The sequence below is a fragment of the Cervus canadensis genome, chromosome 22 (assembly GCF_019320065.1).
Source record: "Cervus canadensis isolate Bull #8, Minnesota chromosome 22, ASM1932006v1, whole genome shotgun sequence".
Lineage (NCBI taxonomy): Eukaryota > Metazoa > Chordata > Mammalia > Artiodactyla > Cervidae > Cervus > Cervus canadensis.
In genome coordinates, this window is record NC_057407.1 from 58,358,558 (window position 1) to 58,382,161 (window position 23,604).

Sequence of the window (23,604 nt, forward strand, 5' to 3'; positions counted from 1 at the left end):
TTCTCCAGGGGATCTTCCCAACCCAGGGATCAAACCCAGGTCTCCCACACTGCAGGCGGACCCTTTACCAGCTGAGCCACCAGGTAACTGTAACATACCCAGTGGGAAAACCAGGAACTGCTTCAGACATTGCCAAATGTTCCCTGGAGGAGCTAGGGGGAGGCAAAGTTGTCCCCAGTTAAGAACTGCTGGTCTAGACCTCCATATTCCTGAACTCTGTTGATTTGCAACTCAAGTCCTAACTTTGAGGGTAACAGCTTGTGCCCAGTAGCCAGTCACTACTGGCAGTTTGAAGGAGAGAGAACATTTGATTTGAAATAAAATAAGTATTTCTAAAGGAAACCAGCTTATCATAATATTTGACATTTAAATGTGATAGTCTGTTTTTAAAACAGCAAAAGGAAATTCACAGACAGCTGCGACATCCCAGTAAAGTCACTGTCACCTACAATGCTGATTTCCATTTCCAGAGGTAAATGGGAAAGAAAGAACCACTAGTTAAATGTGTACGAGCAAAGTCAAGACCAGGGCTCCTGCTCAGACTCATGTGTGGCAGCAAAATTTCACCTGCTATCATTATTTTGTTGAGATTTTTTTTTTTTATTCCCTCTATTCTATGTCTTTTGGTTCGAAGATTCAGAAGTTTATCTGGTTGATGGTTCAAAATTTTATAGCTTCCTCACACACTTACATAGAGTAAATTACACAAATCACCTTTGTAAAGGAGACTCAGCCACATCCACGCTACATGGAAATATAAAATGAAACAGAGGAATCCTGCAGAGAGTACAAAAAAGCATAAAATACTCGGGATATGAATCACAGAATTAAATGACCTTTGCTTTCCCTGTCCCTGACATTCAATTTCACTTCATTGAAAAGTCCTCATTTACTGCCTGGGCTAAGTTGTTTCAGTCATCTCTGACTCTTTATGACCCTACAGACTGTAGTCTGCCAGGCTCCTCTGTCCATGGGATTCTCCAGGCAAGAATACTGAAGTGCACTGCCATGCCCTCCTCCAGGGGATTTCCTGATCCAGGGATCGAACCTGCATCTCTTAGGTCTCCTACATTGGCAGGCAGGTTCTTTACGACCAGTGCGACCTGGAACTGTGGTTTTCTCAGCAATGTGCCAGCCCTGGGCAGATCCAGACACACAGACAGATAGGACATGACTTCAGTAACAAATAACAAATAACCACCAACCACTTGACTTTCACAACACTCTGGCATGAAGCAAACTCATTGTTCATAATGCTTCTTGAGGTTACAGTTAATACCTATTTCCAAAATAAATGAAAGTGAAACTTATTCTTCTTGGCCGTAATATTTAAGAGTTGTCATAGTTATGACCTTTTAAGATCCTTACTGAGTTCCACACAAAAATAATTAGTTTTCTTTTAATTACTAAGGACACTCTGAAGATCAGATATTTCTCTGAACTGCCTGCCAATTTCTACTAATTTAAATTAAAAAAAAAAAAAGAAAGAAATCTATACTCCTGAGTTCTTTGGATGATGGTGAATATGGCAGATAAAGCTCAGACCCTTCTATTCAAAGAGGTCTAATCATAAATGCATGAAGTTAAGATATGCTTTTCCTTGATAACTCAATTCTAATCCAACTACTAACTCCTTAAAAATACATTGAAACCAATATAAGTTATTCACTTTACAGATAAATTCTCTGAAAAGTAAAATAATAAAACACTTGGTATTCTCCTTCAGACATGCTTGTTTTTCTACGTACTCCAAAATTAAAGAAGGCCAATGAGAAAATTCATGAATTAAGATCATCATAATCTAATCTTTTGTTGGTTTAAAAAGTTCCCCCACCGCTGCTTTTAAAAAATAATTCATGCTTCCTGGTGAATAAAGATGTGTTCGGATTTCAAAAGTTTATTTGAAATCCAATCATACCCTAGACATGTTCAGTGTGTGCAGTCAGTATTTATTTAGTGCCTACTGTGTACCTGGGATGGGGCTGAACATTGTGGGATGAATGAATCAGATAGCTGCTTTTCACAGAGAGTTTACAATCTAGTGAGAAATTTGTACCAGAACATAAATAATGATAATGCAATTTAGAATGTCATAAAAGAAGTACAGAGTACTTCAGGCTCCCTCTGTGGCTTTATATATAACTTCTTCCACAACTGACTGACCGCATGTGTAGAGTTACAACACTTCCCATCGTAGACGCTCAGACTGATTTGCTAAGGCATCCAGCAAGGTGGCCGGTGCAGAAAGGCCTTGTGAACTCCGCAAGAATCTGATGTTGCTGGAACTTCTGCCACTGAATGTAGATTTCCAAACAGAACCCCACTATTTTTCACATAGCTGATTTTATTCCTGGATGAATAGCAAATATCTTCTGATGTAATAGACTTGACCTGACAATTTTAGAAGTTTATAGTGGAATTCTAAATGTTCCAATGACCTCTTACCTAGTTAATAGTGTAAAGTATATACAAAGGTTACCAAATTTCTCATGCTCCCATAAACAAAATCAGATAAACATCCAGTGCCTATTTAATCTTAACCTGAGATTTTCTGGGAAAAGGCATGTTATCTCTGAAACATGGTAGTTCAAAAGACATGTTTTATAAGTAGACACTGAAAAACAAAAACCAAGAACATCTCCCTCCAGTAATCCAGTGACCTGATGGGGAAATGCAGAGCAAAGCAGAGTCGGGAAAGCACTTTAAATATTACTCTGTAATCGTTCAAATCAGCCTTGAAATAAAAACACCAATGCGTAAAAGGTATTGCAAAGGTCTGATTCACCCACTTTGTACTCACCAAAGCTTTTCCCCGATGCCATTACAGTAAACAGAGAATGCATGTAACTACACAGATCTACCCAGCTCACCTTTTTCTTAAGCATCTTGATCCTACCTGACTTTAAGATTAATATTTCTTTGAATATATGTATATAGTACTTCTGCAGAAATCCTATAGGCAATATAGCTATAGAGGTATAATCCACTTCTTATGCTTCCTTAGGTGGAATCACTCCTCTGAGCTCACATGGCCAGATTCCAAGCTTGATGTGGAGAGGCATCTCTACAATAAAACTTCGATAAGTAGTTTTCTTTGTTGTAACAAGGGCCAGTGGAGACAAGGCTGGATCTACCCCATGTATTGCCAAACTTGTTTAAAAACACCTGCTTACAGACTGTGACCCTCACAGAGCTCTGAATCTTTCCTTCACCGTCAGTGTATGAGTTCAGAGGACAGTCACATGTTGGAGATTAGTTAGTCTAGGAAAGAGATGATATCAGCCGGGTGCCTGGAGAGCACCCATCTCTTTCCTTCATCCTCAGTAGCTTAGGGACGGCTCCCTGCTCCCAGGGCTCTGGGTGCATGTCAGGCTGCAGCCACTGTGACGCATGAGACAGTGTGAACAAGCAGGGATGCATGGAAATTCTTCCTTAAATATCTACACACTCAAGTGTTCCCAGACACACTCTATAAATGAAGACCTCAGCACTAACCCTGCATGATGCTCGGTCTCCAGCCGCCCCCGGGACAGAGGGGCTCTGCCCCAGCCAGGCCATCCCACTCTGGACTCGGAGTTGACGCCCTGTCTCTCTAGGAGCCTCTGCCCTTCCTCATCCCTGCATACTCCCCTCCCTGTCCACCTGCGGAGTCTGGCGTGGCCCCTGAGCGTTCCTCTCCTGCCCGTTAGGTGTCCTTTGTTTTCATCACTGCTCCTCGCTTCCACTCTCTCCCACCATCTCTCCCACCCCCTACACCTGTCTTCCAGGTTCCTCACACAGCACGGAGGGTACAACAGAACCTCCAATCCCAAGTTAATTCTGCTACTTGATGTCAATGGACATCTGATGATCAGGCCCCTGCTATGGTGTGTTGAAAAAGAACCTGTTTGCTTGTTCCTGGGAGCTCCATTCATTTATAGTGAGGCTGCTGACATTTAATACTGCATGGGCTTTTTTGTTTTTTTAAACAGAAAGACAATTTCCCTTGGACCCCAATTGGAGAAAACTCTGAAATGATAAAAAGTTCATCCACACATCTCTGCTTCTGTCCACTCCTGGGTTATTGGTACTAGACGCATCCTCCTGCTATCAACAACCAAAAAACTGAGTGAAATAGTTGAGGCAACTCTTTTCAGGCAGCAGCCATGGTCAGTGGCAGCCTAACCGGCAGAAGAGAAGGGGAACATACAGTAAACATGTGGCTCAGTGGGCAGCTTTCTTTTCTCCTCCTGATTCCATTAATACACAGGTGACTGCCGAGATATCACTGGAGGGTGAGGTTCACCTGCACACGCCATCAAGAGGCGATCTGTTGCTACAAAATGGTTCAATCTGCACAAAAGTTCAAAAGAATTCAGATTATCCTCAAAGTGAATAAGTAGGATTTAAAATCTCAGGAAATCCATAGGCTCCTCCCCGAGGGATACATCTATGACCCCCAAGTTTGAGAGCAACTTTAGAGCAGCTTCAAAATTGCCACCACTACTGAACAAGCTCAAGGTGGGAGTGGATTTGCTCCCAGCAGCCAGCCCAGGTGGGGACACATGGTGAGCTCAGAGTTGTGTGGGACCAGCGCACCTGCTTGGTGATGGGTTTGTTCAGCACTTTTCCTGCGAACCTCTGGGCTCTTCACAGCCCCTTCCCTCTGGAGGAAGATTCGCTGTTCAGGAAAAGGCCAGTGCTGCAGGCCAGGCGCTTCCTCCAGCTTCTGACTGTCATTTTCACACTCCTGCCTGCTCGGCCTGATACCCACTGTTCTGGCCCCTGTGGTACTGGGGCTCCCCATGGTCTTTCCCTCCTGGGTGCACTCTTTCCTAATGCCCACCCACCTGAACCCATGTCCTCCTACCACAACCACCCTCCTGGCCCATCTCAGGCCCCACTAAGGTGCCAGGGTACATGCACCGGACTCAGCCATGGAATATTGTAGACAGCCTGGTAGACTCCCTCCCAGCAGCAAGTCCATGGCATCTCCTTGCCCCAACTTCCCATCCAGTGTCAAAATGACCATCTTAGAATCGGCATTCAGAACTGAGATAGACCTTTTGAGGAAAGTATTAACAAGTATTTTGACCAGAAAAAAAAAGAAGTCAGTGTCTTTCTGGCAGATTTACCAAAGGATTGACATTTTCTTTCTTACAACTATTAAGCTTATGGTAAATGATTTTAGATGTTGACTTAAAAACGTGGAAGGAGTTCAGATTTTCTGAACCACTTCAGTTATTTTGTGAACACAGAAGCTCAGGGCTTGTTGTCCCTGATAAAGAGATCAAAAATGTAAATGGGGGCTATTCTTACATGATTATTAAGACAAAATGAAGTGTGTCAGAGGCTCTGAGAAAGCTGCAAGGGACTTAGAGCTACACCATGCTTCAAGTCCACATGCCAGCACCTACTGAACCCGTTCAGCTTTTGTGTGACTGTTGCTTTGCTTCTGAAGAACTCACAAACCACTTTAGACTAAATTCTCACTTTTGGAAATGCAAGGGAAAGAATAGGCTTCTGGACTGAAGGCTCCCGATGGGCACAGACTATATTTTCTGACTATGGAAGTCAGTCCCCAGCAGCTTTTTGGTACAGAGTATAAGCAGGAAATATTTATTGCATGTCTATTGAGTTGAACTGAACTGAAAAATGAAAATGAAACATAAGATTCTGGCAAATTATACCAATCTAGTAAGATAAAGCGCCCCTGTGGTACTGTGAGCACAGTGTAACAGGTGTAAGAACCAGGGCTCAGCATGCTTAGAGATCTGGGAGTCTCTGGAGAGTCCCACAAGAGGATCCCACATATGCCACATGCATTGGCAGTTTCTTTTCCATGGGATTGGTTGTCTCTTCTCTTTTCCTGTGTGTGTCTAAATATAGCTCCACAAGAGCCTGACACTAACAGGCAGGGAAGGAAGATGTGGTTATCTCTGATTGACACTGTCTTTCTGTAAGAATTCTCCAGTTGGTTAATACCTGTTAAAAGAGGCTCTCTTTCTGAGGATTTTTTTTTTTTTTTTTTTTTAGGATTTTTATGTATATGTAAGAAGGAGGAATATGCCACTCGAATGCTATCCTTTTTTAACCCTATATTTAAAATAACCTGGAATTCAGTTCAGTTCAGTCGTTTAGTCATGTCTGACTCTTTGCGACCCCGTGGACCATAGCACGCCAGGCCTCCCTGTCCATCACCAACTCCCGGAGTTTACCCAAATTCATGTCCATTGAGTCGGTGATGCCATCGAAAAATCTCATCCACTGTCATCCCCTTCTCCTCCTGCCTTCAATCTTTCCCAGCATCAGGGTCTTATCAAATGAGTCAGCTCTTCGCATCAGGTGGCCAAAGTATTGGAGTCCTTCCAATGAACACCCAGGACTGATCTCCTTTAGGATGGACTGGTTGGATCTCCTTACAGTCCAAGGGACTCTCAAGAGTCTCCTCCAACACCACAGTTAAAAGCATCAACTCTTCTCTGCTCACCTTTCTTTATAGTCCAACTCTCACATCCATACGTGACTACTGGAAAAACCATAGCTTTGACTAGATGGACCTTTGATGACAAAGTAATGTTCCCCTGCCTTTTCTAAAACCAGCTTGAACATCTGGAAGTTAATGGTTCATGTACTGTTGAAGCCTGGCTTGGAGAATTTTGAGCATTACTTTACTAGTGTGTGAGATGAGTGCAATTGTGCAGTAGTTTGAGCAATCCTTGGCACTGCCTTTCTTTGGGATTGGAATGAAAACTGACCTTTTCCAGTCCTGTGGCCACTGCTGAGTTTTCCAAATTTGCTGGCATATGGAGTGTGGCACTTTCACAGCATCATCTTTTAGGATCTGAAATAGTTCAACTGGAATTCCATCACTTCCACTAGCTTTGTTCGTAGTGATGCTTCCTAAGGCCCACTTGACTTCACATTCCAGGATGTCTGGCTCTAGGGGAGTGATCACACTGTTGTGATTACCTGGGTCGTGAAGATCTTTTTTGTACAGTTCTGTGTATTCTTGCCACCTCTTCTTAATATCTTCTGTTTCTGCTAGATCCATACCATTTCTGTCCTTTATGGAGCCCATCTTTGCATGAAATATTCCCTTGGTATGTCTAATTTTCTTGAAGAGATCTCTAGTCTTTCCCATTCTATTGTTTTCCTCTATTTCTTTGCACTGATCACTGAGGAAGGCTTTCTTATCTCTGCTATTCTTTGGAAATCTGCATTCAAACAGGTATATCTTTCCTTTTCTCCTTTGCTTTTCACTTCTCTTTTTTCAGATATTTGTAAGTCCTCCTCAGACAGCCATTTTGCCTTTTTTGCATTTCTTTTTTGTGGGGATGGTCTTGATCCCCGTCTCCTGTACAATGTCATGAACCTCCATCCCTAGTTCATCAGGCCCTCTGTCAGATCTAGTCCCTTAAATCCATTTCTCACTTCCACTGTATAATTGTAAGGGATTTGAGTTAAGTCATACCTGAATGGTCTAGTGGTTTTCTCTGCTTTCTTAAAGTTAAGTCTGAATTTGGCAATAAGGAGTTCATGATCTGAGCCACAGTCAGCTCCTGGTCTTGTTTTTGCTGATTGTATAGAGGTTCTCCATCTTTGGCTTAGAGTAAATTGAAGTAACAGTAAGAACAGCCTCACTTTGAATTGGAGAGATCTTTTTGCTATTTATACCAGGAGAAAGAACAAATGTAAAGCCTTGACTTGGAAGTCCAATACTGTCTTTGAGATCCTGATTTTTCTAACAAAACCTTGGCTTTCCCTGTCAGTCTTTTACCTTCTCTATTGCATGACTGTGATTCCAGTATTTTAAAATTATTATAGCATAATATATATGTAGAAAAGTATAGAAATAAAAAAATATGCAGCTCCATGAATTTTTCACTGAGTGACATATCCATGGAATCAGCATCTCAATCAAGAAACCTCACTTCACCAGCAATCCAGAAGACCCTCTTCCCGAGCACTTAAAGAAGGCAAGATAGACCAAATAGATGAAAATAAACATGGGGTGAATATGATGGTACACACAAAAAACACAACCACTCTGACTTGAAGAGAATATAAACTTGGCAAATTAACCCCAAAACTACAAGAAAATGTTTGGCTTGTCCAAATAATCAACAAAAGAGTAATCAATCTATCTGTCTCTATTTCTCTGTCCATCTGTTCATCTATGTTCTTCGTTCATCCCTCATTAGTTCTCCCTCCTCAGGACTCCACAGTCTCCGACTTTAGAGACCAACAAATTTCATTTTAAGAAATTACCTTCTAAACAGTATTGTAAAGACTAATTTATATAATACTACCTAAAAAGCTAATTAAAACAGCGAGCATTTAGCTTATTAGACGAAGATGTCAAACTGAATAGTTACGGCTTTGCTAGGATGTTCCACTTGGGGGATGGGGGGTGGGGTGCGGGGGGCAGGGTGCATAGGACCTCCCTGTGCCTGTTTTGCAACTTCCGGTGAATTTGTACTTCTTTCAAAATAAAAAGCTAACAACAAAAAGCCTTCCTGTTACAACAAACCACCATTCATATTTACATAACGCGGTCAGTGTTTCCAGTATGCTTTTCCTAAGAACTACAATTTAAAAAGTCTTCTGAACTCCTCTATTAAGTAAAAAAAAAGAAAAAAAAAATTGAGAAAAAATAAGATCCAAACGTTAAGTTCAGACAAACACCCACTGTAAAACATGGTTTGAAAGTGAAGAACTTATTGTCACTAACATTATCTAGGGAATGTACAGTGGTTGACTTGCTTAATCCTCACCTTCCTAACCACACACGTTCTTTTCTCCCATTCTTAAAATTAAAAAAAGGAAATGCTATCCATAAAGTTAATATTCTAAGAAAACAAACATTTGCTTGAGTGCTGACTGCTTTCCTCTCTGTGTCTTGCCTGTCTTCAAACAGCCCGCTCCCAGGCAAGCTACATCCCCACCCGGCCCCATGTGACTCCAAAAAGCTCAAGGATGGCAAGACCCGGAGCAAAGGTTAGAATGCCCTTCAACCCAGCTGTAAATTAAGTGTCTCATAAATCCTCTCACTGTTTATAAAGCAGCTATGCTGCTAGCAATGCCTATGAGATAAATGATCAACTTTGTACTGTTAGCTTTTCCATTTTTGGTGTTTCTTGCAGCAAAAGCAATTTATTTTTACTCACAGATTTAAAACAACTTTAAAAATAACTTTTATATGCTGCTGCTAGGAAATAGCAAGTCTCTAGTGTATTAATTCATGACCATCTGTTATCTTGCAAATTCAAAAACAATGATAGAAATGATAGACAGATAGACAGGAAGAAGAATGATAGGTAACTGGTGCATTTTCATGGCTCCGCAAGAGCACCTGAAAATCTTAGTACAAACTCAGTGAAAAACAGGAAAGCAAAGGAAGTTATGAGGCTGGTGCCTGGATGAAGGCAGCGGCCCCTGAGTGGGATGTGCAGTGGCTTAGAACCCATCACAGGTGCACGAAGCACTACCTGAAACACTTTAACTAGTTTCAGATCAAATAACACTTCCACTTTTTTCTTTCTTTAGAAACTTAACTGTGACTGAGAGGGGCAAGGGCTTCCGACAGGGCGTCTGCCGAGGGGACCCTGAAGACTTAGAGGCTGGGAAATGTGTGTGGCCATCCCTGCCACGTGTGCCGTGGTGATGAAGGGAGAAAGGTGAGAAAGGAAAGCAGACGAGAAACGGCCCTTCACCGCGGCCACAATGAAGTGCCAACGCGCAAACAGCACAGGAATAAGTCATCAAGTTGTACAATGGAACCAGCAGCATTTTAAAAACTGGCTCCGGGATCTACAGGAACAAAACAACAACAGTGCTCTTTGGAGGGAAAGTGAGGCCCACTGTGGAGGGAAAGAGTGGGTCTGGGGAGCCTCTCCTGCTGGGACCCCACAGCCTTCCCAGGACCCAGAGCTGGTGGGCATCTGGGGCAGAGGCATGCGGGTCCCAGGCGGGGTCCAGAGTGACCCTTCCTGGGCAGATGAGCTCAGGCAGGTGTAGGGACAGGAATCGTAAAGGTTGTGGCGAGGGTTAGAGGTCAGAGTGCAAGGCACAGCAATTACACAGTGATATAGTGAGCTCCTCTGGAATGGACTCCATCTTCTAAACAATCATCTCCTTTCATCCTCTTGGCAGCACCAGGAGATAAGCACTGTGACTGTGTCTCCACTCTAAAGATGAGGAGACCAGGACTCACAGGGCTGCTCAGCTGAGCCAGCAACCAAGAGGTGAAGCCCGATCCAGACCCCACACCGTCCTGTGTGTGTTCAGGGGGAGGAGCCTCAATAACTTTTATTCAAAAAGGTACCACATAGCAGATCTAGACATTTTCTCACATAATCATTTTGTATATTTATATTCTAGCCCCATGTGCACATTGTTTGCCCTGTTTATAAAAAATTTAACATCAAGTAGATGTTAGAGATAAAGAAGGTTATTATTGCCTTTTCTAGAATGAAAAAAAAAAGTCATTTCAAATGCTGATGATGATTGGTCCTAGAATCACTGGTCTAATGCATCCTTTAGCATAATAATATGCAGACTGGAAAAATTAATCATAAACATGACAATTCTGGACACAGAACCAGTGAGGTTCACAAACACCCACCTAATGGAAGCTTTTGTTTTGAGAGTAGTTACTCCAAGAGCCCTGAACAGTTGGCATATGACTTTGTTGGCCTCCAGTTTGGGAGGTCCTCTTCATCCCACAAATGTAGTCATTTGTAGTCATTTCTTGGCTGAGGAAGTGTCTTCCTTCCCTGTTTGAGTCAAGAAGCCCAGGGACATTTCCCCCATTTAATAATGACATTTTAATCCGTGACATACATATTCCACTTCACAGTCCCCAAAATACAAACAGATACAGATTCTCCAGGAGAATCAACTCTGTATCAACTAGTGGGCAGAGATCATTGGTAAGTGACCTGAAGCACCTGTGGCAAAATGACACCAACAACAGAGACAGTCAGGGTGGTCAGAGGGCAGTGGTCGCACACCTCTGGAGGCGGCACACACGTGCAGACCTGCAAACATGTCCCAGCCGCGTGTGTCAGGATGCACATGGCTCCCACCAGTCAGGGCCAGCCAGGCCACGCCAGGAGGCAGAGGTGCATACATGTGTGTGAAGCTCTATGAAACGTCACCGATCAGACTCTAAGGAAACCCCTCTGCAGACACGGTCCTCCCCGTGAGGCACACTCAGCTTCCACCTCGCTGGCCAGAGCCGCTTCCCCAGACAGACACAGACTTCATGATCCTACCCTCTCCCCATCCCCGAGAGACGCCACCGAGCCAGCATGCTTGATGGCTCATCTCAAAACTACTGGGTATTAATTAGTTATCATTTGTTACTTTTAAAGTGCCTCTTAAACGCGGCCTGAGCCCCTCTGGCTGGACAGAGCAGCTTGTGAACAACACACGTGACAGTCATGAGATCAGGACTGCATATTGTTATTACGTTACATGCTACCTAGTGGTTCTGTCTTAATTAAAAATCAACCGTGTACACAGTGTCCAGAAGTCACCCAGCCTGTAAAACTTCTATAAACCTGCACTCAGCAGCCTGTGTTCACCACTGCTGCATTTCACTGTGACTGTCACCTCGGTCCACCACTCTCTCGTCACCTAGGTGAGACGATACAAGCTTAGAAGGTGGATAAAGTCCAAACTCTCCCCAAAATGAAGTCCAAGGAAGAAAGAAAAATGCAAGAGAAGCAGGCGCTCCTGACAACTGTCCCCATCAAGGCATCAAATACCCCATTCTCATTGCTTCCTAGGATGGTTCAGACCTGGAACTTTTGACTACTTATTTTCCTGGCTACAGTCTGAATGCTTTGTTTTTGCAACTGGGCAACATTATGCATAGTTAGTAGCTACTGCTCAACAATCTAAAAACTTAGCTTTTCTACTGGAGACTTTAAGAACAATCACTACGTCCTGAGGGACTGTGGACTTGAGATACCTACCCAAATCCTCCACCTACCTGGGACTTCTGCACTTACTGCCTTCCCCAAACCAGGCACAAGGTTAAATGTGCATTTAAACAAAAAAGAGTACCTAGAGGCTGAAAGTGAAGTGAGAAACCAGGCAATTCATCTGATTGACTCCTTATGTTGTTCTGTTTCACCAAATTGCTTAACTTTCTGTTGTGCCTTGGCTGGGCAGACTTTGCTGACTGAAGGTGAAATGGCATAGCTTTTGCCCAAGTAACTTTCACAAGACTTAGAGGCTCAGTTACTAAAGTGGCCCCGAAATCAACACACTAGCTGCCTGTTCTCTGTGAGGGTTTGCGCCATCGCAGGCTGCAAAGACCACGTGTTCTCTCAGTGACAGACCTACACCTGTAATACAGAGGTAGCAACTGCAGACCAATTATTCTGCTTACGTACAGAACTTTTTCCTATTTCACTTGATAATTATAAAATATAAACAGGCTCTGGGGGAATTTCTGCTGGAGTACTGAAAAGTTTCCACTATGCTAGGAATAAACGACAATGACAAACAAAAGTCCTTTCCTTCATAATGGAGGAGAACAAACACTGTATCTGGAATTTCTTTGAGAAAAGGTGTCTCTGCATAAATGAAGAACCCATTCACTGTCACATTCCTTGTTCCATCAATTTAACTAACAAAGCCCCCCAAAGTGGAACAGTTTTATTTTTGTAATAATTTCTCCTTCAAGTCCATGCTTCCAAGGATGATACCATCCAGAATGGATTTGTGTAAAGGGTGTGAGCCACCTTGCAGTGCACACTGCTTACTGAGTGTGTATCTTCTCCTAATAGCTGTTTACACACCCTAATGAACTGAAGTATGTGCTTCATTTAAATCACAGATATGACTCTTCACAGAACTGTGTAGATAAATGAGCACACTTTGCCACAGGCATTGCTAACTGATCCAACTGCTCTATCAAGTTACTTTCTCTCTTTATTTTTCTTCAAGTATTTACAGGTCTGGCAAATTTAAATAAGTTTGTGTTGTGTGTGTTCAGTCGCTCAGTCCTGTTCAATTTTGCGACATTATGGACAGCAGCCCTCCAGGCTTCTCTGTCCACGGAACTTTCCAGGCAAGAATACTGGAGTGGGTTATCATGTCCTCCTCCAGGGGATCTTCCAGATCCAGGGATCGAACCCACATCCCCTTGAGGGTTTATGACTCTTTACAATAAAGTTATACATTTAATTTCTAGAGTAAATGTTTTCAGGGCTCATAAATTCACTGCCTACATCTTATGAAAGAGGCTATTCTAACACATATATAAGAAAACTCTCAGAAAATACTTCAAACCATGAGGAAAAATAGGAAAGGAACAAAAGCTGAACAGAACTTCTGAGAGGCGTTAAATACAAGTAAGAGAAGTATAACAGAAATGTTGAAGAATACTGTTAGTTTTTTGATTCACAAATAGGGCTAAAAATGATAGGAGGCATCAACAGCTAAAAACCCGTCTCAAAGGAGGAGTAAGGAGAGGCTGGGGCACATCTGACACAGTAGTTTGAAAACAGTGTCTGTTGTGAAGCAGGAAAAGCTCTCAGCACCAAAGTGTCAACTAGTCCAGAGACCACCAGCAAAGGGCAGAATGCCTGTGAGTGAGACTGAGTCCTGCACCTTCAAATGTGAATAATTATCTCCATCCTGTGGGGTTGTTAGGAGGCTTGGAAAGACGGATATTAAGGCATTGTGTAAACTGTGAAGTGCTTTACAAATGCAAGCTGTTATTATTATTATGACATCAATGTTTTAGCATCTAAATTATAGGGACAATACATTTATTATCAGTGTTTTTAAATACATATCTTGCATGCATTTAGATTTGCTTTTAATTTCATAGATACTTCAAGTTGGCAGGAGTCTCAGAACCATCTGGTTTAGTTATTTTATGGAAGTTGAAACTGGGAAGGTAGATTCTAGCCTGTTTTCTCTTCCCCCTTGTAACTAACAACAGATTACTGGGAAAAAAGACACTAAGCCGCATACTGAGACAAAGGCCTTGAGCAATGCCACTTTTCAAGGAGTGATACGTGAATATGCTTACTTGTACTAAAAATAATCATAAGTATGCATGTCTTTGATACTTTCTAACTTAAAAAAATATATTCTATACCTTTAAGTCACTTATCAAAGTTTTTCATTGTGATCTTTTGTCAAGGTTTTCTTTCTCTGCAAAGGCTTACTCATAGCAGCTTCCAAAAACAAAAGAAAGGGAGAAGAGGAGGAGGAAGGGAGGACAGATTAAGGTAATACATTATTCTTACTTGTAAATACAGTCCAGGCATAAGTACTAGGAAATGGTAAGAGATAAAGCAATCAGGAAGTAACTATAAGGAAAGGTTTCTTATTCCTTATTAACTCTGTAGCAAATCAAAACCAAGAAAAAGTCTTGAAATGCATTGAATTTAAAATCAGTACTTTAAACACCAACAGGTGATACAATAAAGCTTCAACTACCACCTTTTGCTTTTTTGTCATTCATCTGGACTTAATCAAAAGTAGATGAAATTGGAAGTTCTGGGTTCTTTTTTCCTTGTGAAAGAGATGTTAATTTTTAAACTTTCTAGTATTGCATTAAGATATACCTTAGTTAAAAAAAAAAGGCTCTTGCAACTTAGTACTACAACAAACTTAAAAAAGTTTAATTTATATTGTCTAGCACAATTTTAGCCATCTACTCTGGCTTATGACACATATGAATGAGCTAAGAGATATTGTGTAAATGCAGAAAAAGAATGGCAATGAAATCTCCCAACATTTTTCAGGCATTCAGCATTTGCTGATAAGTAAGTAAAACAGTGTTTTGCTATTAAAAAAAAAAAAAAAGTTTTGAAAAACTTTCTGAAATCCCATTTACAATCACAAGAGATTTCCGGGAACACTTGCCTGTCCTAAAGGACTTGCACAGGTTCAATAAATGATTTGTTTCTACTCCAGACACTAGAGATGAATTTATGAGTGAGGGCAAAGAAAGTAAAACACGCAGAGTTTTTCACACACATTCACACATATTCAGCTTGTCATCCTGGAGAGACGATAAGCAGGGGGTCAGTTTTCTCCAAGAAAAATAAGAAGCTTTTACCTAGAGTAAAAGAAAGGAACTTTAGCCAGTGGCCATGATAATCTCATGTGTAAGGGACTACAACTGCTAAGGCCATCATGACATCACCCCCTAGGAGCAGGCCTGGGCGTCTGTAGTAGTAAAACCATCAGGTATCACTTTGCTGCATTTGAAATAAAGTCCTTCATAAATGCTCTAAGTAAACAGTGGTCTAGAACCACCTCTGCCCTATTTCTTTCCACATAAAGGCAGGCGCATCAACAGCCATGTCTGCCTGTTGCTTCCAAATGGCCTCTGCAAATAAACAGGTAAACCAGCCTTCAACAGCGAATCAGGAAACAGATGTCCTATAATTTACAAGTGAGCAAGGCTCGATTAATTTGAGAGATTTTCTGAGTTCAATGTGATTTAGCAAGTATTTATTGTGTCCAGAATTATGCAGACTTCTGTTTTCATTCTCTCTTTGCTTTCTGTAGTAGGAGTTAATAAAGGATCAGACAAGGTCATTTTTCTTATTCACAACAATTTTTAGGGACAAATCATGCTACTGGGGAGAATGTTAAAACTATCAACTATTGTCCAGATTCAGTTCAATCCTTCATATCTGGTTAATTTTTAAGAACATGACCAAATGGTCATTATATTTTTTAAATGCACTTTACTTCTGATATTGTAAGTTTCCTTATGATTATCAAGAAAATGAAGCAGAAATGCTAAAAGCCTTCGCCCCTGCATGTATGACATGACCAGTCATGGTGGGCCCACTGCAGGAACACCAGCCACAATATTGCCTCTCTCTTTTCCCTTCTCATGGAGACCAGGCAAAAAACTCATCCTTTGAGGTTCAACTAAATGTCCTCTTTTGGGGACATTGCCACTGTCCCCAAAAGAGACATAGAGACAGATGCAGCTCCTTTTTTGGGCTCCCATCAAACCCCATCATGTCTGTCATGAGATGCTGTACTACACGTGTCCCTGTCCCCACTCAGCTGCAAACAATGAATCTAGTAAGGCCAGACACAGTTACCGTGCTCCTCCAGTGAACTCAGAACCCAGCATGAGGTCTGCAGACAGCACATCAGCAGCTCTTCCACCCCGGTGCGCATCACATCATGGGCCTGACCCCCAGCACCTTATCCAGAGGTCTGGGTTGGGGATTCAGGAATGGACATTCCTATCACGTTCAAGATGCTATTACTGCTGTCTTGGGATATACTTAGAAGCCACTGGACTAGACTTCTCATGTGTCAATTCATGAAAAAAAAAAATGCAACTTTGAGGCTCATTTACTAATGAAATATAAACCAGTTCCTTGATCTTGAGGAAACCCATGTAATATGTGAAAAGCGGGAGTCAGGAAACAGAGACAAAACTTCTCTGCACAAGCTGCACACACCACTTAATGTACGCTTCACAACCACCCAGGGAGTTTTTAAAGGTATGTTCAGTGCTCCATCCTCCAGAAATTTTGACTGGACTGACCTAGGGCATCCTTTTTTTCCAGAAGTTTCTTGGTGAGGAATGTTCAAAGTTCAAAGGCTACTGTTCTGTTTTGTTTTTTTAAAGAGTCACCTCCTAGTCTTTTCGGTTCAGTCATGAACATGTAAAAAAAAAAAAAAAAAATCTGATGCTGTCCTACATAAGAAATGGTGAATTCTCATCTGACGATTTGCAGCAGTATACTAACATGATTCTCAACATACTTACATGATTATTACATGATAACAGGATTACAAGTACATGATTCTTAACATACTTACATACACAATGTATATGGTTGCTCACAACTGCACCTAATCTGGCTTGCTAATCACAGTGGCCTAGTCCAAAAAGCAGCTGGTGACCTAGAACCTGGCCAAGCTCGGTATGGATGGCGACAAAGAGGCTGGGGTGAGTTGTTCTACTGCCATAGACAATGCCTGCCAAAGACATTGACGACAATGCCAAAGACATTGAAGACAAAGCCAATGCCAAAGACATTGAAATGTTTAATGAAACAACAATTCAAGGCCACCACTCTCCTGGGCTCCAGACCTGTATACTCCCAACTGTCTCCTGGACTTTTCCATCAGAGTACCTCAAATCCCACCAACTGACTCTACTCCTCCTAGGGCATTTGCAGCCTCTGTGAATGGATTTATGTTTGTCCAGGTTTCCAAGTCAGAAGCCTGTGTGTCATCCTGGGGCTCTCTCTTTCTTATACTCATTACATATGATTATCAATCAATTCCACCTCCAGATCTGCCAGAGTCTCTTGTTCTGCACCCTCACTGAAATGCTACAGCATTTCACCTGCATGACTCACCCATCTCCCTATTTCTACCATTGCCCATGTAACCCATTCCCCACAGCCTGCTAGAGTCTTCTTTCCGGAACACCAAATACATTACACCAGTTCCTACCTGCATGGTGCCCCTCCCTTCACACATAGCTCTCAAACAACTGCAGCCTCCTCAGCTCTCCCTTCACCTCCCACCACAATGGATAACCACTGTTCTTCAGGACTTTGCTACTCTTGACACATTTCTTGGAATGTCCTTCATATCATATTATCTGGGGAAATACACATAGTTCTTTACAGGCTCAAATGAGTAATCCTTCCATTTGGTGCTACACCTAGCCCTCTCTCCAGGCAGTATTTCAAGCAAGGACTGAATACCGAAGACTTCTTTATCTTGCATTGAATTCTATCACTGCTTCTGTGACATTTTCACACTTGTTATCTGTAGATCTCTCTTCCTCTACTTGACTTCTAAACACTTATGGACAAGTATCAAGTCAGATTCATTCCCAGAGCTCAAACTGTGGATTGAACAGCACAAACTGTCACCATGGCTCGAATATAAAGAAAAAAAAAATGCAAATAAAAGCCAAAGTTGTCATACACAATAACACCTGTCTTTTTACTCAAAGGAAGAACAACAGTGGTTAATTCATATAATAATAATTAAATATACTAAAATAAACTAATTCAAAGCCATGTTTACTGGCCACCTAGTAACAGGTGCAATTGTGGCAGTATCAAGAACTGTGTTGGACACTCTTGCACTGTTGGTGGGAATATAAATTGATACAGCCACTATGGAAGATGGTATGGAGATTCCTTTAAAAATTAGGAATAAAACTGCCATATGACCCAGCAATCCCACTCCTAGGCATATGCCCTGAGGAAACCAAAATTGAAAAAGACACATGTATCCTATTGTTCACTGCAGCACTATTTACAATAGCTAGAACATGAATGCAACCTAGATGTCCATCGATAGATGAATGGATAAAGAAGTTGTGGTACATATACACAATGGAACATTACTCAGCCATAAAAAGGAACACATTTGAGTTCTAATGAGGTAGATGAACCTAGAACAGAATGAAGTAAGTCAGAAAGAGAAAGATAAATATTGTATTCTAACACATATATATGGAATCTAGAAAGATGGTACTGAAGAATTTATGTGCAGGGTGGCAATGGAGAAACAAACACAGAGAATAGACCTATGGACATGGGGAGAGGGGAGGAGAGGGTGAGATGTGTGGAAAGAGTAACATGGAAGCTTACATTACCATATGTAAAATAGATAGCTGGAGGGAATTTGCTGTGAGGCTCAGGAAACTCAAACAGGAGCTCTGTATCAAGCTAGAGGGGTGGGATGGGGAGAGAGACGGGAGGAAGGTTCAAAAAGGAGGGGATGTGTGTGCCTATGGCTGATTCATGTTGAGGTTTGACAGAAAACAACAAAATTCTGTAGAGCAATTATCCTTCAATAAAAAAATAAATTAAAAAAAGGAGAACTGTGTTCGAGACATTCTCATCCAATCATTAGTTCACTAAATTGCAATTCAAGACTCTTGATAAAGGCACATTCCAGATACAGTCAGAAAAGATACTTGGACTCTGGGTTTTTCCATGAGAACCCATCAAAATGGGGTATAATATGGAACAAAGAAGGAAACTCTACCCCACACTCAAGCTTTCACAGATGACTTTCTTAAGCAAGCTGCTGAAATTTGGTAGGAGTAAAATTTATTTTAAGCATATGCAACTCACAGATGCTCAGTCAACAGGGTCAGACATTTGATATTATACTTCAGTGTCTTCAGAGATTAAAATGTCAAATTCAGCGCTTAGCTTCTAATGGGGCTAAGTAAACAAGCTACCACACTCACCAGCCCCAGCCACCCCTTCTGCCCCAGCTGGCCCAGGGAACTTTCTAGACAACTGGATCGTGTCTACCTAAACCTGTTGCAAGGAAGCTGGACCTGATGACTCTGAAAAGGTGAAAATTTCAGTCAAACCGGTTATTTGGCGTAAGTCTCAAAGCCTGGATCCTTGCCTGAATTCAAGCTCACCTGCTTACGCCCATAGGCTGGATGGCAGACTACCCTTAGACATTGTGCAAAGAAAAAACTGTTGAAATTTTCTCAGGTAAAAAACCTTTTAGAAGGAAGATGAAAAAGAGGGCATGAGCAGAAGCTCTGATGCAAATGGGAATGACATATAAGAACAAACTAAGATGTAAATTCTGTTCTGTATGTGTTGATGGTTCAGAAATAAACAAGTAACAATTAACTGAAATAAAAAATGCTTCTTATAATTTTGAATGTCCAAAAATGATAGAAGACAACAAAACAGGGTTTGAGAAGCAGAATCTAGTTTTTTAATTATGTCTACAAGGAAACAATGCCTAGAACTTGTTCTAGAACTTGGATCTTTTCTGAAAACATATCCCCATTAGTAAAACCAAAACCCATTTCTACTATATTAAGTCCAAATTAAAGCGAGCGCGCGCACACACACACACACACACACACAACTTTCACAGCAAGTCACATGGCAAGGGCCAGGAAAGTTTCTAGGTGTTCTTTTACAAGTTGAGTATCCCCATCACAGATCCTGCCCCCATATCTGGGCTTGCGGTACCAATATGGGCAATCTTCTCTTAAACACCATGATCATCAGTTTAATGTTAGAGCTGGCTTGCCACTCCTGTGAAGAAAGTTTCAGACATTAGCTGCTGGTTCTGGAGCTTGGACCAAAGGAAAAACAAAGAATATTTTCTTTTAAGCAGGGCAGAATTCTTCCTCTTTATTGACACCACCTCTAAAAACATTTTACAACATGTTAGTGCCAGCACATGGACTGACTCTAATTATGTAGCACAATGAATTCTGGCAATTGGCGTCTTCAAATTTCAGAATAAGTTCTTGAAAATTTATGGACTATGAAACTGAATATATGAAGCATGAAATGGCAGTCCAAAGCCGATGGTAGCTATCAGCCATTTACTGCTAGATGGAGCTACATAATGTGAACAGATGACAGACACACAGACTCTGGTTTCCTTTCCAGATCTGAAAAGCAAGATACTACTTAATCACTGGCCTAAAGAACCACTCTGGAAACAATACAAACCGTTAGGATAACCATGGCCCCTTTTAACTCGTAATGTCTAGCACATGCGATGCACTCAATACACATTCATTGAATTGAGAAACAAGGTCTCAGAACTTAGAGCTGGCAAGGGACACATCCACCTTCACACAGAACGGGAATGAGGACACAGGCTCCCGGCTTCCAGGCCAGTACTGAGTGGGCGTCCTCTGGTCTCCTTAAAGAAAGGGAGGCTTCATCCTGGATACGATGCAACATCCCCGAATTTGTTCTCTTTTATACAGCCCAGATCTACTGAGCCAAGGATATCATCTGAGGAGGGGCCAGGCAGGATGGCCTAGCTGAGAATACCATCCAGGATCACTTCTGGAGCAGTACCTTTACCTTTCTGTTTTTCAAAAGGAAGGAGCTTGCTCAACATCCCTCCAGCAATCTCCACATTCATTGCTCACTTTGTGGCAGAGTTCTTCCACAAAAGGGGCCTCCTGAGTACCAGGAGCAGGAGTCCAGACTGTGGGCAGGTGGCTTCCTCATCCCCAGTCTTCTTCCTCCCTCTGCCAGCATCCTACATCACACACACTGACAGGGCTCCTCTAAAACCAGAACTCACACAAAGCAACACAGGCAGCGCCTAGGTGAGGGCTCCCGGGCCAGAGTTTGAATATAAGATCTGCCTTTTGCAAGCTGCGGGAAAGTCACTTTACTTCTCTGTACCTCGGTTTCCCCACATATAATGACAAGAGCCAACTTGTATGGTTGATGTACGGATTAAAAGGACACTTAGAGTAATTAGCCTCCAACTAATAACAATAAATGGAAAAAAAAAAAGACACTTAAAATAGTGTCTGACAGGACCAAGTGCAGTAAGACCAAAGGACACCATATCTTAGAACCAAACAAATCTCTCTAAAATGAGTAAATATTCTAGAATAAAACTTACCAAATTTGATCAATACAGGTCTTTAACGCTTGCTGTTAATAATTTGCCCCGAACATTCTGGTTCTCTTATGTTACTGTAACATTTGTTCACCTACTCTCACTATTCTATTCAGAAGCATTCTGTTTTAAACAAACATGGGACTAACAGGCAATTTAAGTGGTATTTATATATTTCTTAGAAAAGAATCTCTAGGCACTAATAGTAGTGTTCAGAAGGGTAACAGCAAAGAGCTGGGAACATTTCTGCAGTCAGAAAAGTGATGCTTTGGAGGCACTCCAAGGGTTTAAAATAAGGATGGGGTCCCCTTGCCACCTGCCTTCAGGCGGGAATCCTGTTGTCAACTGATTCAGGAGCTGGACCACAGCCTGGGACTCAGAGGAGGAGAGACTTTCATGGAAAAAACTAATTTCTTTTTTTTACTAAAATCATCATTCTCTTTCCTTTGCAAGATTGTTAAAACTCCAGATGTTCCAAAAGAGCTTTTTACATTGGCAGCAGTCTTGCCAGAGATTTCACCTCTATCGCCAGTGATTTCCAAACCTGGCTGCCCAACAGAAGCACCTGAAGAGCTTTTGAAAAATTCATACAACCAGGTCTCACCCCAGGACCAGTGAAATGACAAAGTCTAGGGGTGGGAGCCAGACATTGTTTTTTGTTTGTTCTGTTTCAAATCCCAAGTGATCGTAATTTGAAACAAAGTTTGGGAACCACTGCTTTATGCCTTAGCGCTCCCGCATCAAACTCGCTCAGCACCATACCCTGTGCCAATGACCTCAACAGCAAGTACAGACCTGACTCTCGGAACCCAAGCTGCTCGATCTTGAAATTGTGCAATTAAACCTTCTGAGGCATGTTTCTCATTTCAAGTGGGTTTATGGTCGGCAGTCACGAAGCCAGACTCGCTCATGTTCAGTCTGGATATTTGGCACACGTGAATCACAGACATCAATTTTTTTTTAATTTAAATTAAGTTTAATATTTCGGTTGGCTTAATGTCAAATTCGTCAAAACTAGGAAACACATCGCAAACACAAAAATTTCTAGATTTTAAGGAGGAAAGCTTGCTGCGAGCCCTGTTTTGAAACCGTGGGGAGCCAGCCAGGATGGGTTCCGCCCCTGGGGCGTTCGCACCAAGCTCCGGCTGTTTGGCCACGGCCTGTCCCACCGCTCCGTCCCATCCACCTCGAAGCCCGGACAGCCCAAGGGCTGCAGGTGGGGGCGAGTCTCGGGAGCCCCGGGAAACCACCACTCAGGAGAGTCCACCGCCCGAGGGGCGCGGACGGCGGGGGCAGCTCGGGCCGCACCCGGGCGTGGAGGCGCCGTGCGACCCGCCCCCTGGTGCCAATGTGGACCTCGGCCCTCCCTGACCCGCAGCACAGGTGGCCGGTGCCCGGAACCAGCTTCCGGGCCTCCAGGTCAAGGCGGCTCTGGGAGGACGGCTCCCTGGGGCGGGAGCCCGACCCGAGGCTGGGCGCGGGTGCGGGGCCGGGCGCGGAGGGCCGCTCCGGTCCTGGAGGTCCGAGGGAGCGGGGTGGACACCGTGTCCCGCCTCGGCCCCCGGGCAGACTGTGGGCGCACGTGCTGGGACGCGCTCGCCTGGGCGTCCAGCCCGCGGAGGGCAGGAGAGCCGAGGGGAAAGCCGCGCTCCGGGCTCCTCGGCCCGCCGCGCCCCGCGCCCGAGGCTGCCCCGCCGCCCGGAACCGAGACGCGCATTCCTCCGCAGCCCGGCGGAAAGCGCGGCCGCCCGGGACGGGAAGGACGGCGGCGCGGGCGTCCTTACCTTTCTTCTCCTCCAGCGCTAGACTCGCCTGGAAGTGCGCGGCCAGCAGCACCAGGAGCGCCGCGCGGCCCGCCCCGGAGAGTCGCATCGCGCCGGGCTCCGCTCTCGGTCGGGACGCAGCGGCCGCCGTGCGCGGGTCTCGGCGGCGCGGGACACGGCGGCGCAGAACGGACAGGGCTCGCGTGGGGCCGCGGGCGTGCGCACCGAGCCGGGGCGGAGGCTGCGCGCTGCGCCAGCCGCCGGGACTTCTAGCTCGCTGGGGCGGAGGCGGGGGCGGGGGCGCCGGGAGGCCGGGCTGCAGGAGGAGGGCCCGGGAGGAGGGGCGGACGGCGCGCCTGACCGAGGAGGAACCCGCCGGAGGAGCGCCGGCCGGCAGGACTAGGGGCGGCGGACAGCGGCTGCCCCAGGAGTCCGGTGCCCAGGTAGGGGCCGTGCGGAG

General features: G+C 43.5%; 1 protein-coding gene across 1 annotated transcript in view; it reads right to left on the bottom strand.

The window, feature by feature from the left end:
• Positions 1-23,402, bottom strand: part of EGFR (epidermal growth factor receptor) — a 225,344-nt gene extending 201,942 nt beyond the window's left edge. Inside the window, exon 1 of the mRNA XM_043441805.1 lies at positions 23,166-23,402. Within this exon, the coding sequence (XP_043297740.1) occupies positions 23,166-23,253 (88 nt within the window). The 5' untranslated portion in view covers positions 23,254-23,402. The remainder of the gene's footprint in view (positions 1-23,165) is intronic.
• Positions 23,403-23,604: the final 202 nt, after the last annotated feature.